General features: G+C 39.4%; 1 protein-coding gene across 4 annotated transcripts in view; it reads right to left on the bottom strand.

Annotated features, from left to right (window-relative positions):
• PRLR (prolactin receptor) overlaps positions 1–14259 on the bottom strand; it is a 2068968-nt gene that overhangs the window by 46684 nt on the left and 2008025 nt on the right. For all 4 annotated transcript variants that reach the window (XM_044070113.1, XM_044070132.1, XM_044070123.1 and 1 more), the window contains one exon: positions 14039–14138. In XM_044070113.1, coding sequence (XP_043926048.1) covers positions 14039–14138 — 100 coding nt within the window. The remainder of the gene's footprint in view (positions 1–14038; positions 14139–14259) is intronic.

The raw sequence follows: 14259 nt of genomic DNA, 5'->3' as shown, positions 1-14259 counted from the left end.
ACCTATATACATCAATCCCACAAGAACAAGGAATTGAATGGATTAGATTCATGTTGATCAAACATGGGGCAATGACTAGTGAGATCAAATTAGTAACTTAGCTTTTGGATATGATCCTAACGAATAATTATTTCATCTTCGACCAGGAATTCTATCTGCAAAAAATAGGGGTGGCTATGGGTTCCCCTTGTGGTGCCAGTGTGGCGAATTTGGTCATGGCACATTGGGAAACTGAATACATCTTTAAGGAGGAGAGGATTATGAAGGATATCATCTTTTACACTAGGTTCTTGGATGATGTCTTCATTATCATTGGGGGTGACTTGGGAGAGGCTATGGGTTTAGTTGATTACTTCAACAGTACAGCCAACTTCTTGAAATTCACCTTCAATTTTAACAAAGAAGAGATTAATTATCTTGATATTTTCCTAAAGAAGACTATCCCCCACCAGAGCTATGTGTCAAAGATATATAGAAAGAGTACTTACTCCAGTTCTTTCCTTCATTACACCAGTAGCCACCCTTATCATCAAAAATGATCGGTCGTTAAAGGCCAACTAGTTAGGGCTGCCTGGATAGTTAGCCTTGAAGAGGACTTCCAAATGGAATGTATGACCTTAAAGGCCATGTTCCTCATTCGGGGCTATCCTGAAAGCCTGATTGATATGTTGGTCGATGAAATAATAGTAAAAGGGAGAAAGGAGCCTTCTCCCCTATCCTAGGGGCCCTATTTCAATGTATTCCACTACCCACAATAACACATCTCTTGAGACCATAGAAACCATCAACAAATCAATAGGGATCCCTCTGAGTTTAATAACTCCATTTAATGCAGATAGTGATTTGGAGAGGTTTATTTTGAACAAGAATTGCGATATAATGCACACCAAAGATTACCTTTAAGAGAGGACCTAACCTAAAGAACTTACTAGAATCAATATGGTCAGGAGGCCTAAACAGCAGGGCATATTTAAGTGCAAATCATGCAAATATTGCAAATATGTGGAAGTAACAAATTCATTTACTACTGAAAAAGTAGTTTTCAGGATCCTGAATAAATTCAACTGTAATTCAAGATAGGTGGTTTACCTAGCTAAATATCAACAATGCCCAATGTATTATATAGGCAAGATGGAACGTAGGTTCCGTGAACACATATATGAGCATCAATACATGATAAGTAAGGGAAAAATAGAAAATGCTTTAGCAAAACACATATCAATAGAACCCAATCACACATTTAAATACCTTGTGATTGACCAGGTTCCACATGATATTAGAGTGGGACCAGTAGGATTGAAATTAGAGGAACTCGAACTATTATGGCAACTTAAGTTAGGCCCCCGGGCTTAATTGATCTATGTTCCATCAAATGCATTCTTAAGCTTAAAAGCTTGGCTAGGTAACTTGGAATTACCTAATGTATTACATATTTGATTCATGGTTATGTTGGTAAGGTCTTTTGACCTTAAGGGGTCCTTAGTATGTTCATAGGTTCATAGGTAGGTACTAGGCTATTGGCCCAAGGGTCTATGTAAGCCTAGCCAACAAGGTTCCCTGACTTATGCCACCCAAGAAAGTTATTTTTCTGTTCCACTGTCGAGCAGAGACACAGAAGTGACCCCCAGGGTGTATTTCCTATTTCCCATCCACTCATCAAGATTTTTCTTGAAGAGTGCTAAGGAAGAACTTTGCTTGACATAGATGGGTAGCCTGTTCCAGAGTATGGGAAGTCTCTGGGACAGGAATCTATCCCTCCAGCATGTCCTGTTTATTGTGGTGACAAGGTTTAGGTCCCTAGAGTGTGTAGCTCAGAGGGATTGGGATTTCTTTAGGTGTAGCATGTCCAACAGCTCTGGGTTTGACATATCTTTATATGTTAGGCAGAGATCCCCTCGGAGTAGGCGATATGCTACAGAGTAAAGCTGGAGTTTTTTTGAGATGGTCAGTGTAGGGCATTTGTTTGAGGCCAGTAATCCTCTTTGTGAAGTACTTCTGTGGCCTTTCCAGCTGCTGCAGATGTCTTGTGAAGTACATTCCAAAAGGGGCATTGTACTCTATAATGGGTCTAATGAGTGTCGAGTAGACGGGAACAATGACCTCTTTTTTCCTGGATGAGAACCCTTTTATGATGAGGTGTGCCACATAAAAGGACTTCCTGACTACTGTGGCAATGTGACTATCAAAGGAGAGACTACTGTCCACCTGGGTCCCAAGGTCTCTTATCACATTTGATGTTAAGTAGATTGCTGCCTATGTGGTAGTTCATGGGTACAGAGTTTTTACCAAAGGGGATGACACTGCACTTTTTGGCATTGCGCTTAAGGCCATGGCTTTGACACCAGGCATCTGTCTCAGCTTGGCCCTTCTGTAGGATGTCCACATAATTTGGGGACTTGACTATGGCTCCTAATTTGCAGTCATCTGCGAATTTCATTAGCCAGTGGCCTTCTGTGTTAGCCTATACTTCAGAGAAGTAGATACCAAACAGAAGAGGTCCCAGGACTGAACCCTGTGGTACTCCACTTGTCACTGCTTTGAGGTCAGATTTGGAGTCTGCAACTTTTACAGTGTGGGTTCTGTCAGTGAGCCAGTTGGCAACCCATCTTGTGACGTAGGGATTTATACCTAGTTTAGTGAGTTTAGCTATAATTCCAAAATGGGGGATGGTGTTGAAAGCCTTGGTGAAGTCAAGATAGGTTGTTTGAACCACCTTACCCTCATCTACAGCTTTGGTGACTGCCTCAAAGAAGTCAATCAAGTTCAAGAGGCATGATCTACCTTTCACAAACCTGAACTGGGTGGGATCCAGAGTTTGGAGGGTACCAATGTCTTAGTTTATGAGTTCCATGATGATATGTTCCATGGCCTTGCAGATCAGGCTCGTCAGGCTAATAGGGAAATAGTTCCCGGGATCAGTGGTGGCTCCTCCTTTGTGGAGTGGGATAACTGTTGCTGTGTGCCATTCAGTGGGCACAAAGCCTGCTGCGAGGCTTTTATTGAACATGGTGCTTAAGTGGGGAACCAGTTCGTTCTGAAGTTTGGGTAAAATACAGCCTGGGATGTTGTCTGGTCCCATGGATGCTGTGTGCAGCTTTTACCTGCGTAGTTGTGATTACAGGGACCCTGCATTCTTCCTGTATAGATATGAGCCCTTTAGGGGGTGGGGGGGGGGGTAAAGTTAGCACTGAACCTATCTGCTAGGATGTTGACAATATCAGTTGGTTCTGTAATTTTCGTGCTGTTGTGCTGTAACTCAGAGCAGATCTGGGTGTTGCCATCGAGATTCTTGACATAGCTTTAGAATGCTTTGTGGTTGTACTTAGAATTAGTGGTGATTTTGTTTTCATAGCTAGTTTTGGAGGATCTTATAAGGGATCTCAGTTTCTTACTGAGGCTGACCAGGGACCGCCTCCACTCATGAGATTTTACTCTCTTTTGCAACAGTTTATTCTTTCTGTTGTACAGTTTGTTTATGGCAGGGGACCACCAGATTGGCTTCTTTTTTTTGGAGGATAGCATCTTGGTTCTGTTTGGGATAGCCCGATCCATGCACTCGAGTAAGTGCTTATAGAGTGCATTTGTGTAAGATTCAGCAGTTGGAACTGTATTGTCCATTTGCATGGGTGTCATGAAGTTAACCACTTCTGTCTTAAGAAGCATGAAGTTGGCTTTGGAGAAAATTTTTATCATGGTTTCCTTAATGGGGGGTGGGGGCGTGATGTGGATATCAAGGGTGATTAATGTATGGTCGGATCGGTCCAACGAGGAATTGACTTCAGGTGTGGAACACCGGTCATTCATGTTGGTAATGACTAGTTCTAGGATACTGTTGCCTCTGGTGGGGGTGTTGATAAGTTGATCCAGGGCATTGGAGTTTATGAATTCTAGAAAGTGTTGAGCTAAGGAGTTGGTACACGAGTAGTTTTCCCAGTTAATGGTGGGGTAGTTTAAGTCACCCATTATTAGGGTGTTTGGTTCAACCCTAATATTTTCCAGTGCATCATGAAAAGATAAGTGGGAATCCTGGGGCATGGTGGGGGATCTGTAGCAAGCTATAATTTGGATTGCAGTTTTTCCCAGAGTTAGTTGCACTTGGATAACCTTGGATGCATTATGCTGAGCAACTAGCCTGGAGGTGTGGATATCCTTAATGAATATGGACACACCTCTGACTTTGGTTTTTCGGACCAAGTTACATGTCTGAAAAGTGTGATATGAGTTATAGACTGGTAGTGCAGGGGTGCACTCTGGAGCCCTGAACCAGGTCTTAGTCACTGCACAGATATCGATGTTCTCCATTTTAAGGAGTGCCTCGAGTGAGTGCATTTTGAGATTTAGACTTTTAGCATTGAGTAGCATTACCCTCGGTTTTTGCTTGCCTGTTCCTGTTACAGTGGTGAATTTGTCATTTGAACCTTGCCTAAAAAAGGCACTATAGGGGCGGCAAGAGCCATAGCCAGTATCTGGAATCCCAGGGGCGAGAGGTGCAGGCCATCTCTGGCAACGCATCGTGGTCTATCGACCATGTCATCCCAAGCAGACAGATACTGGATCCCCTTAGAATGACACCAGAAGCTTAGCCAATTGTTGAAGTCAATCATTTTGTCCTTGTACTGTGGTATCATTCTGGGTGATGGCAAAATACTACTTCAGGCTAGGGTCATACCTGCCTGGGCTGCAAGATCGGAGACCTTTTCCATGTCTCTTTTCATGTAGTCCAGGGAAGTATGTCTCAGGTCATTCACATCAACATGGACAATGACAGAGTCATATTTGTACTTGTTGTGGAGTGACCTGAGTGCATGGGTTATGTGGCGGATCCTGGGACCCGACAGGCAGCTGACAGTAACCTTCTTCTTGTTCAGCCTGGTGAGTGGGACATCAGTGTGCCTGACTATAGAGTCACCTATGACTAGTGTGTTGGGTACATTGTTTTGCCTTATTGGCTGTGGTTGAGTGGCACACTGAGCCTGTGGGCTATGTGTCATTTGGGTTGTGTTGGGGGATGGAGGTTGCTTGCATTTCTGCTTTGGAGGTCTCTGTTGCTTAGACAGCTTATTATTGAGAGCCTCCGCAAATGTTTTTGTGTTACTATGTGTGGATTTTGGTGGTATAGATTTAGTGAGACTATGTGATGAGTGTGGTGTGGTGCAAATGTTTACCTTCTCCTCTTGACTGTCAAGTTCAGTCTTGGTTGGAGAGAGCGTTACCTCCAGTTTGGCTAGATAAGTGCATCTCTCACAGGCTGTAGTATTGGGTGGTAGGAGGAGAGGGTTGTCTGTGTACATGAGGCAATTTCTACATTGTCTCAAGATGCCCATATTCATCAGATATACAGGAGAGGACACTGGGAGGTGACCCTTGGACATGCCAGAATAAAAAACTATTTTCCTCTAGATAAATGATGAAAGTAAGCACAAGAGCTGTTTTTCTCTAAGCAAGTGAGAAAAGTAAGTACAAAAACTGTTTTCCTCTAGGTAATGAGGAAGGTTGAGTGCTATAGTAATAAGTAGCTTATTTAGTGCTTACAAGTTCTGAACAAGTGCTGAGCATGAATAAGCAAATTTAAGTGTTAAAACTGAGAATCTGTATCTGCACTAGACGAGTTACAGGACAAAAACAAGTGCAAATGCAGGCTTTAAAATTAGAAAGTTGAGAGAGATGGAAGAGATTGCCCACACGGCCAATAACTACAATTTCTGGGCCAGAACCACTCCTTATGTGGTAGACAGGTTACCTAGTGATTACCACTCCCACTGATAAGCTAGAAGGCTTCCCTCCAACACAGAAAGGATTGGGGGGCTCAGAAGCTGACATACAGTCCTGGATACAGCAAATCTGTATCTGGAACACTAGTAACAGGAAAGGTAGGAAACAGGCTTACAGTATTTTTTTTTTTACAGAAAAGTAGCTAAAACAGCAGTAAAAACAATTCACATGCAGTGCAAGCTGGCACACTTGAGTATGTATCCATGTTAGACCAAACACAGTCTAAAAAATGCAATTAAATTAAAAAGGACTAAAAGCAAGTGCAGAAGGAGTTTATTAGGTAGAATGTGGTAAACAGATGGGACTAGGAGAGTGTCCCAGATCAAATCTACAGTGTGGTGGGTACCTGCAAAAGTCACCAAATTTAAACTACAGGCCAGAAATAGGGAGGGTGGGTGGGACAAAACAGTTTCAGCAAAGATCTGGAAAACTAAATGCAACAATTAACAGTACAAACTCTAAAACCAAAAAAATATTCTCAGCTCTGTATATTTCCAGATAGATAAAGCAGTCTCTCAGAACACAGGTTCCAGCAATGAAATGCAGGCTGTTATTAACAGGTCTAATTTTATGCAAGTGATCCTTGAGTTAGATAACACACAAGCTGTAAAAAACAGTTATACCAACTGAAGACACAGCAGAAAATAGGGGGAGGTGGGGAAAATAGTTTCAGCAGAGCACTGAAAAACTAAAAGCAGCAATTAACAGTACAAACTCTAAAACCAAAAAAATATACTTAGCTCTGTATATTTCCAGATAGAGAAAGCAGTCTCTCAAAACACAGGTTCCAGCAATGAAATGCAGGCTGTTACTAACAGGTCTAATTTTATGCAAGTGATCCTTGAGTTAGATAACACACAAGCTGTAAAGAACAGTTATACCAACTGAAGACACAGCAGAAAATAGGGGGAGGTGGGGAAAACAGTTTCAGCAGAGATCTGAAAAACTAAAAGCAACAATTAACACTACAAACTCTAAAACCAAAAAATATACCCAGCTCTGTATGTTTCCAGATAGATAGAGCAGTCTCTCAGAACACAGGTTCCAGCAATGAAATGCAGGCTGTTGCTAAAAGGTCTAATTTTATGCAAGTGATTCTTGAGTTAGATAACACACACGCTGTAAAAACAGTTATACCAACTGAAGACACAGCAGAAAATAGGGAGAGGTGGGGAAAACAGTTTCAGCACAGATCTGAAAAACTATAAGCAACAATTAACAGTACAAACTGTAAAACCAAAAATATACTCAGTTCTGTATATTCTCAGATAGATAAAACAGTCTCTCAGAACACAGGTTCCAGCAATGAAATGCAGGCTATTACTAACAGGTCTGATTTTATGTAAGTGATCCTTGAGTTAGACACCACACAAGCTGTAAAAAACAGTTATACCAATTGAAGACACAGCAGAAAATAGGGGGAGGTGGGGAAAACAGTTCCAGCAGAGATCTGAAAAACTATAAGCAATAATTAACAGTACAAACTCTAAAACAAAAAATATATATATACTCAGCTCTGTATATTTCCAGATAGATAAAGCAGTCTCTCAGAACACAGGTTCCAGCAATGAAATGCTAGCTGTTATGAGCCTACGGCTTGATAATCTAGATTTATTCAATGTTTTATATATATGTCTTATGGTAATTTCGGTAGGTTTCCCTGATTATAAGGGACCTTTCACAGTATATGAGTCTATGAATAATGTAGTTATTTATGTGAGCAATGAATTTAAGGTCCATGTATGTCTTGTTATTAATTAAGGACCCCCTTCTCCCTTTTTATCATTAAGCTTACATCTGATCTGCATTAAGTACTCCAAGGTCTGATTATGCTATAACATCTATTTCTAATACCTATAATAATATTTGAGCCAGAAAGTTATTTTATTGCTTCAGTTAATGTCCAAATTAGGGTGTAAATATGTTTAGTTTTAGTAATTCAAGGGCCAGGGAGTAATTGTGTTAGTTATGTGAGTGTCTGGTTGTAGGTCCAAGTGTTCATTTTTGTTGATGGACCTCTTACCCTCCATCTTTAAGGGGACTTAGTTTATTTGTTCTAAGTCCCCTGCTTGGACTGCTCAATTAGTATCGAGGTACAATATGCATTGCTTATCACTCACTTTCTAACAATTATTCTGAGACAACCATCCCTAAGTCTACATTTGATGTGCATGTTGATTGTAGTTACTTGGGGTTATATATCCCCCTGAATAGTCCTTTTACATGTGTCTGAGTGAAGTTGTTACGTATATTTTGGAAGGATTTGTCAAATATTTTCTAAGAACTTCAGTGTTCACCATGGTAGATTCACTTTTTGAATCTGATATAGGGGGACCATTATGCATCCCATTGATGAATGTTATTATTTATTTCAATTAATTTATCAAATTTAATATTCATAATTGTTGCACTGCATAAATGTTTTCCTTTACATTTGCATTGTCCAGTTATCCCATTTACAAGTACTAAAACTCTAGATTTTGAATGTCCTTCTTTATTAAACCACCCTATGTATACCAGAAGGGATGTTTTGGTCTGTCTTGATTCCACTTGAATCGGCAAACACAGTATATGATCTGTGTTCATACATAAATAAATAATTTACCCGCTGACAGTTTTTTGTCTTTAGATGGGGTCACAAGGCTCATAGATGGAAATTTAATGAATCCACTCTAGGTGGATTTTAGTATACGCTAATTTTATCTGTTTTTCTGAGCTGGCCCCTTCCTTGTAGATTGTAGTGCGTCTGGGTCAGCAGTGAATGTTTTGTTTAGCAGAAAGACGTGGTGTGGTGGGGTTAGGTAAGGATAACTTGTGTTTAAGCGGTCTTTCACCTATGTCTAGTGAGTAACATTCACTATAAAACTTCTCTAAATGTTTTAAATGTAACGAATTTAGGTACATTAGCCAGGCTAAGTGTAAGTTTCTTTTGATAGCATTTGAACGGCGCAGTTCTCAAGGTGCTGTATACAACTTGAATGAGTTTTATTCAGTTGAGCCATTGGAATATATGTTTCATTTGCTTTTAACCTGATTTTATGGAGCTTTTAATGTCATTGTTTATCATTTGCTTCTTATGATTTACTGGTGACTATACCTCACTGTGAATATGTTTATCTTTGTATATTTTTGTATATATATTCTTTATTTCAATAGTAAGTGAGACGAATGAAGGGTGGGGTTTCTTGTGGTATTTAATTATTTAATCAATTAATTGTCTAATTAGTTAAGCACAGCTAAGATAGGGCACAACTAGTCATGTGCTGTTCCTACATGAGTATTTTAGTGTGTGCTTTTATATTTATTGTGTTTTTGTGTCTGAAGAAGTCTGGACTGTGCCCAGACGAAAAGTGTGTGTATTATAAAAGCAGCTTAATGTATCTACAGTTTTCAGCTTCCTTTCTCTTCTACTGTTTTTTTTTTTTGAGTTTTAGTAGTTTGAAGAGTTTTCTTTGTTTCAACTGGTGCAAAGTCATAGCCTGAAACCAAATGCCAAAAAATGTATTATTGTATACTTTGAGAAGTCATCTACTTCAGGAAGCTTCCACATTGACAATATATTCTAAAAGTCGACCCAGTTATTTGGGATCTAGGAACTTATGTGGGCAGTGTCCCAACTTTTTATCAACATGTGTCCAATGTTGAAAGATAGTCTTTCTATATTGAATAGCTTATAAACAAAGGGATTGTATCTAGATCTAGGTATGTCGTTGTCCCCCTTTTCTCAGCCCTGATTAGGTCAGTCATTGAGTATAATAAACCCTTTGGCATGTATCTGTCCAGACACTTGCAACAACTGGAATGACCACAGAGAATACGATGTCTAAAAAACATATTCTGCATGGACTGACTCGAAGCCCTGCCACTGTACTCTGTATCTTACAGACTGCTAAGAGGTGGCCTGTGTCTGGCATGCAAGTCATCTTCTGATCCATTTCTGATGGATTTGCTGAAAGCATCAAGCCAGTTGGCATCAGAAATAGTCTGGAGATGTAAACCTCTTCTGCAACATCAATAGAACAGTTTGGAGGGGAAGGTATATTTTGCAGAGGATACCACTGCTCTGAAATACACACCCCATCAACATAAAACAAAGTTCATCTCTGTCCATACTCAAGCTCAACTTGTATCTATGTATGGGAAACAGAAATTTTACTCCAGGACTGCCTCCTGAGCTACTAATGGACAAAGGCAGCTCCTAAATGTTTTATTCCATGCATGGATCTCCTCAAATTATCTATGGTATGATCACAATCTATAGACAAATGTGATAGATTAATTTGAGCACAAAAAGGAAACTGGCTAGACTTAAAGTGACCCATAAGGGCAGCTAACCTAGTATTTACCTATGAACCTACAATTATCATCTATCTATTTTGTGAGTAGACTAGCAACATTCCTGCTTATAATCTTGCCTTTTTTATTCATGTCTTTATCATTGTTTCTTTCTTACTCCAGTCTTACATGATTAAATGTCTTAATTATTACCTTATAAACTACCTGGTATATTTTATTGTATTGTTTTCCCTTTGCATAAATTAAGTACTTGGTGTTAAAGATACTAAACCTATTACATAAACTCCTGGCTTCTTTCATAATAATCTGCAACTGATGTAACCTCCATGGGCTTGGAACCTCAATCTTTACTGAAAAGGCAGTCATGATCCATAATAAGCTGCAAGAGATGTGACCGCCATGGGCCTGGAAACTCAGTCTTTACTGAAAAGGCAGCCATGATCCATAATAAGCTGCAAGTGATGTGACTGCCATGGGCTTGGAACCTCAGTCTTTACTGAAAAGGCATCAATGATCCATAAAAAGCTGCAAGTGATGTCACCACCATGGGCTTGGAAACTCAGTCCTTGCTAAAAATGCAGCCATGATCCATAAGAGGCAAGTGATGTAACCACCATGGGCTTGGAAACTCAGTCTTTACTGAAAAGGCAGCCATGATCCATAATATGCTACAAGTGATGTGACCACCATGGGCTTGGAAACTCAGTCCTTGCTGAAAAGGCAGCCATGAGCCAAAAAAAGCTGCAAGTGATGTGACCACCATGGGCTTGGAAACTCAATCCTTGTTAAAAATGCAGCCATGATCCATAATAAGTGGCAAGTGATGTAACCACCATGGGCTTGGAAACTCAGTCCTTGCTGAAAAGGCAGCCATGATCCATAATAAGATGCAGGTGATGTGACCACCATGGGCTTGGAAACTCAGTCTTTACTGAAAAGGCAGCCATGATCCACAATAAGCTGCAAATGATGTGACCACCATGGGCTTAGAACCTCAGCCTTTACTGAAAAGGCAGCAATGATCCATAATAAGCTGGAAGTGATGTGACTGCCATGGGCTTGGAAACTCAGTCTTTACTGAAAAGGCAGCCATGAGCCATGAAAAACTGCAAGTGTTGTGCTCACCATGGGCTTGGAAACTCAGTCCTTGCTGAAAAGGTAAACACACTTCATTCATGTCCTGGTGTGCAGCACACATTTCACCAACATCACACAGACTGATAGCACCACAGAGGAGGTAAGTTCCCTTCAGGCAACTTTTCTAGGGTTCCCTCCTGACCTCTATAAACTTCTCCTGGACTGCAGTGATCCTTTTTCTGGTTAACATCTCCAAGGCATTAATAAATCAGTTCTAATTGATAGTACAGTCAGGACAGTTTTTCCCTTGCTTTTCACTTCCTAGCTTTGGCATTTCATAGGAAAGCTGCATTCTTACCCCCTCTGTTCCTCCGCTGTTTCTCTAGCCTAATAATACAGTCCCCCCAACAAAAAATTGCTGTTTGTTTCTGACATTAAAACCTACATCAAAATCATTAGAATCTTCACTCTGGAGTTTTTTTATCTTCCCCTTTGGTCTAGACTATGGATGTCACACAAAACAGGGGTCTGAAGCCTTGTGTCTTTGTAACTTATGTGCCTGCCTGTCCTCTGAGGGCCTGTGGTGATTTTACAATACTGATGGATCTAAGAACAGCATTCAAATATAGAAGTAAGATCAGCATTTCAGTATTTCTCATTAGCAAATCAAGTTTTAAAATGTAAAACCACACATATATGCGCTTAGGGAAAAGGGGAAGCAAAAGTCGTTGAGAACCAAGGTTTTAAAGCACATTGGCATTGTTATCATATTTCTATACAGCTGACATAGACTTTGTTTTGTGAAAAATCAATGTGTGTGTCTGTTCTATTATTTTGTATTACTTAACCAAGATGCTACCCCATTGTAGCTCTGAAAATATCTCACTGAAGGAAAGGCAAATTATATAAAACCATGCTTTTTGAGAATGAAATCAAAACTGAGACATTCACAAGAGGAGGGACACATTTCTGTTCTGTCAGCTTTCCTATTTCTGACTACACTTTCACCATCACCATCACCAAGCCACCATGATGTACAGCTAGCAGAGAGTACTTTCCAAACAGTAATGTATTCTACCAAGAAATTAACACTCATGCCCTCAGTCCAGAGAGATACTTTACAATATGGTGTACAACACACCACAAACAGTATACCAGGGGTATGTTAAATAGATTGACTTCATATCAAAGGTGTACTGCACAGCTTGAATAATGACTGCTGTGTTGTTAACAGCATGTTTTATCAAAACTGAAGAATAAAAAGTAAATAAAGCAGTCCTAGGAGTTAGTGGGGGAGTCCCCCCCATATTCCTTGAACAGAGACTCATTCCTTTACCTCCTTGCTTATCATAACCGCGTCTGGTTTTGAACCATGTCAAGAGATATGATCCCAGTTAGCAAAATGGTCCACCAATGGATCATTCCATCAAATCACAACAGACTACCCATTTCCGCTGTAAACAGTTTTGCTAGACCTTACTAGCTGAAAGAACATTCAAGAAGCCAAAGGACATTTTGAAACTATCTTTTCCTATGGGTTATTAGCATTCCATACATCACACAGGGGAGACCCTTGTATACACATATTATTTATTCTAACTCTAAATCACTACATCCTGAGGAAGAAAGCTATTTGCTTGATGTGACAAATATGGATTTCAGCAGGCAGGCATGTGGTCAGCTATGCAAATACCATTCAATGATCATAATACTCATCATTCCCAGCATTTACTATATTTATTCACTTCACTGTTTTCTTGCTACATTAACTTTTTTAAAAATGTTATTATTCATTTCTTCCTTTCTGAACCAACAGGAACCACAGTGACTCACTGGAAAGTTCTCTGCCTCACAGCTCAAGTTTCCAGGGTTCAGTAATGACTTGTGGACACTGTCTGTATGGAGTTTGTATGTTCTTTTTGTATATACATGGGTTTGTTATGGCTAATCCACTAATTCCCCACCTTTGAAAACTGCACTGTTTCAGTGACTGCACTAAATTGCCCAAATATTTATATGTTGCATATACTCTTGCATTTGTTGTTCAAGTCATGGCTAAAATCTATGAATCTATGGACCAGTCTACCTGACTGTTGATCAGATGTTCACACAAACACACACACACACGCACATATGCACACACACGCACACACACACACACACACACACACACACACACACACACACACACACATCTCTCTATCTATCTATCTATATATATATATATATATATATATATATATATATATATGTATATACATGAATCCCTCAGTGTGAATCAAGATTGCATTTGGTTACCAGCTGTTCTATTGATCACAGTTGATTGAAAGAACAACTAATCAATGTGCCGCTGTAAGATTGCTTTTAAAGTGGGGAGGGGGGCGTGCCCTTTTTCCACTACTGTCCGATCTTAGAATTATTATATATAAGGGGTAGGGTTTCTCGGGGGGTGGGGGGCTTTACACCCTGCAAAAACACAGTTTTTTTCCATATACATTTATAATAATTTATATATTCACTCTAGGCATGAAAATGTAGAGAGACATAAGAGAATAAATCCATTGTTTTTATATGCATTAAAATAAATAAATGAATGAATGAATAAATTAACAAGTAAACAGAGCAACTTTCATGTAGACATAACCATGTGCAGTGTCTACATGTTGATGGTGTCTCTAGGAGCTCAGAAAGCAAGCATGCACAATAAGAACAAGAAATATGTAAGTAAAACATACATAAACTATGCAGTGAGATAAATGATTTAAATCAAAAGATATTAAAAATGATCTTTTTTATTAGATGTTATATTTCCATGTTTATGGTCTGGCTTTGTTTTCACAACTTGAAAGTAAAGACTCATTGGAATTCAGAAGATAATAAAAGGCTGTATTACCTGTCACGTTTAAGTATCAGTGTGGAGATGCAAATCAGACATGAAACAAAGGCAAACACGGCTATTAAAACCCATACTGATGTATCTTTTGACCTGATAGCTAGAAAAAATCATAATTAGAAAATAAGCAGAAGGTGATACAGAGGTACATCATTATACTTATATTTATTTATATAGCTATATTTTTAATTATTTGGCTATTGATATTTCTTTTTCTTTTT

This window comes from Protopterus annectens, chromosome 1.part0, assembly GCF_019279795.1.
Source record: "Protopterus annectens isolate FY-2018-M chromosome 1.part0, PAN1.0, whole genome shotgun sequence".
Classification (NCBI taxonomy): Eukaryota; Metazoa; Chordata; order Ceratodontiformes; family Protopteridae; genus Protopterus; species Protopterus annectens.
Note: the sequence above shows the minus strand (reverse complement) of the source record. Positions and strands in the feature narration are given on the sequence as shown.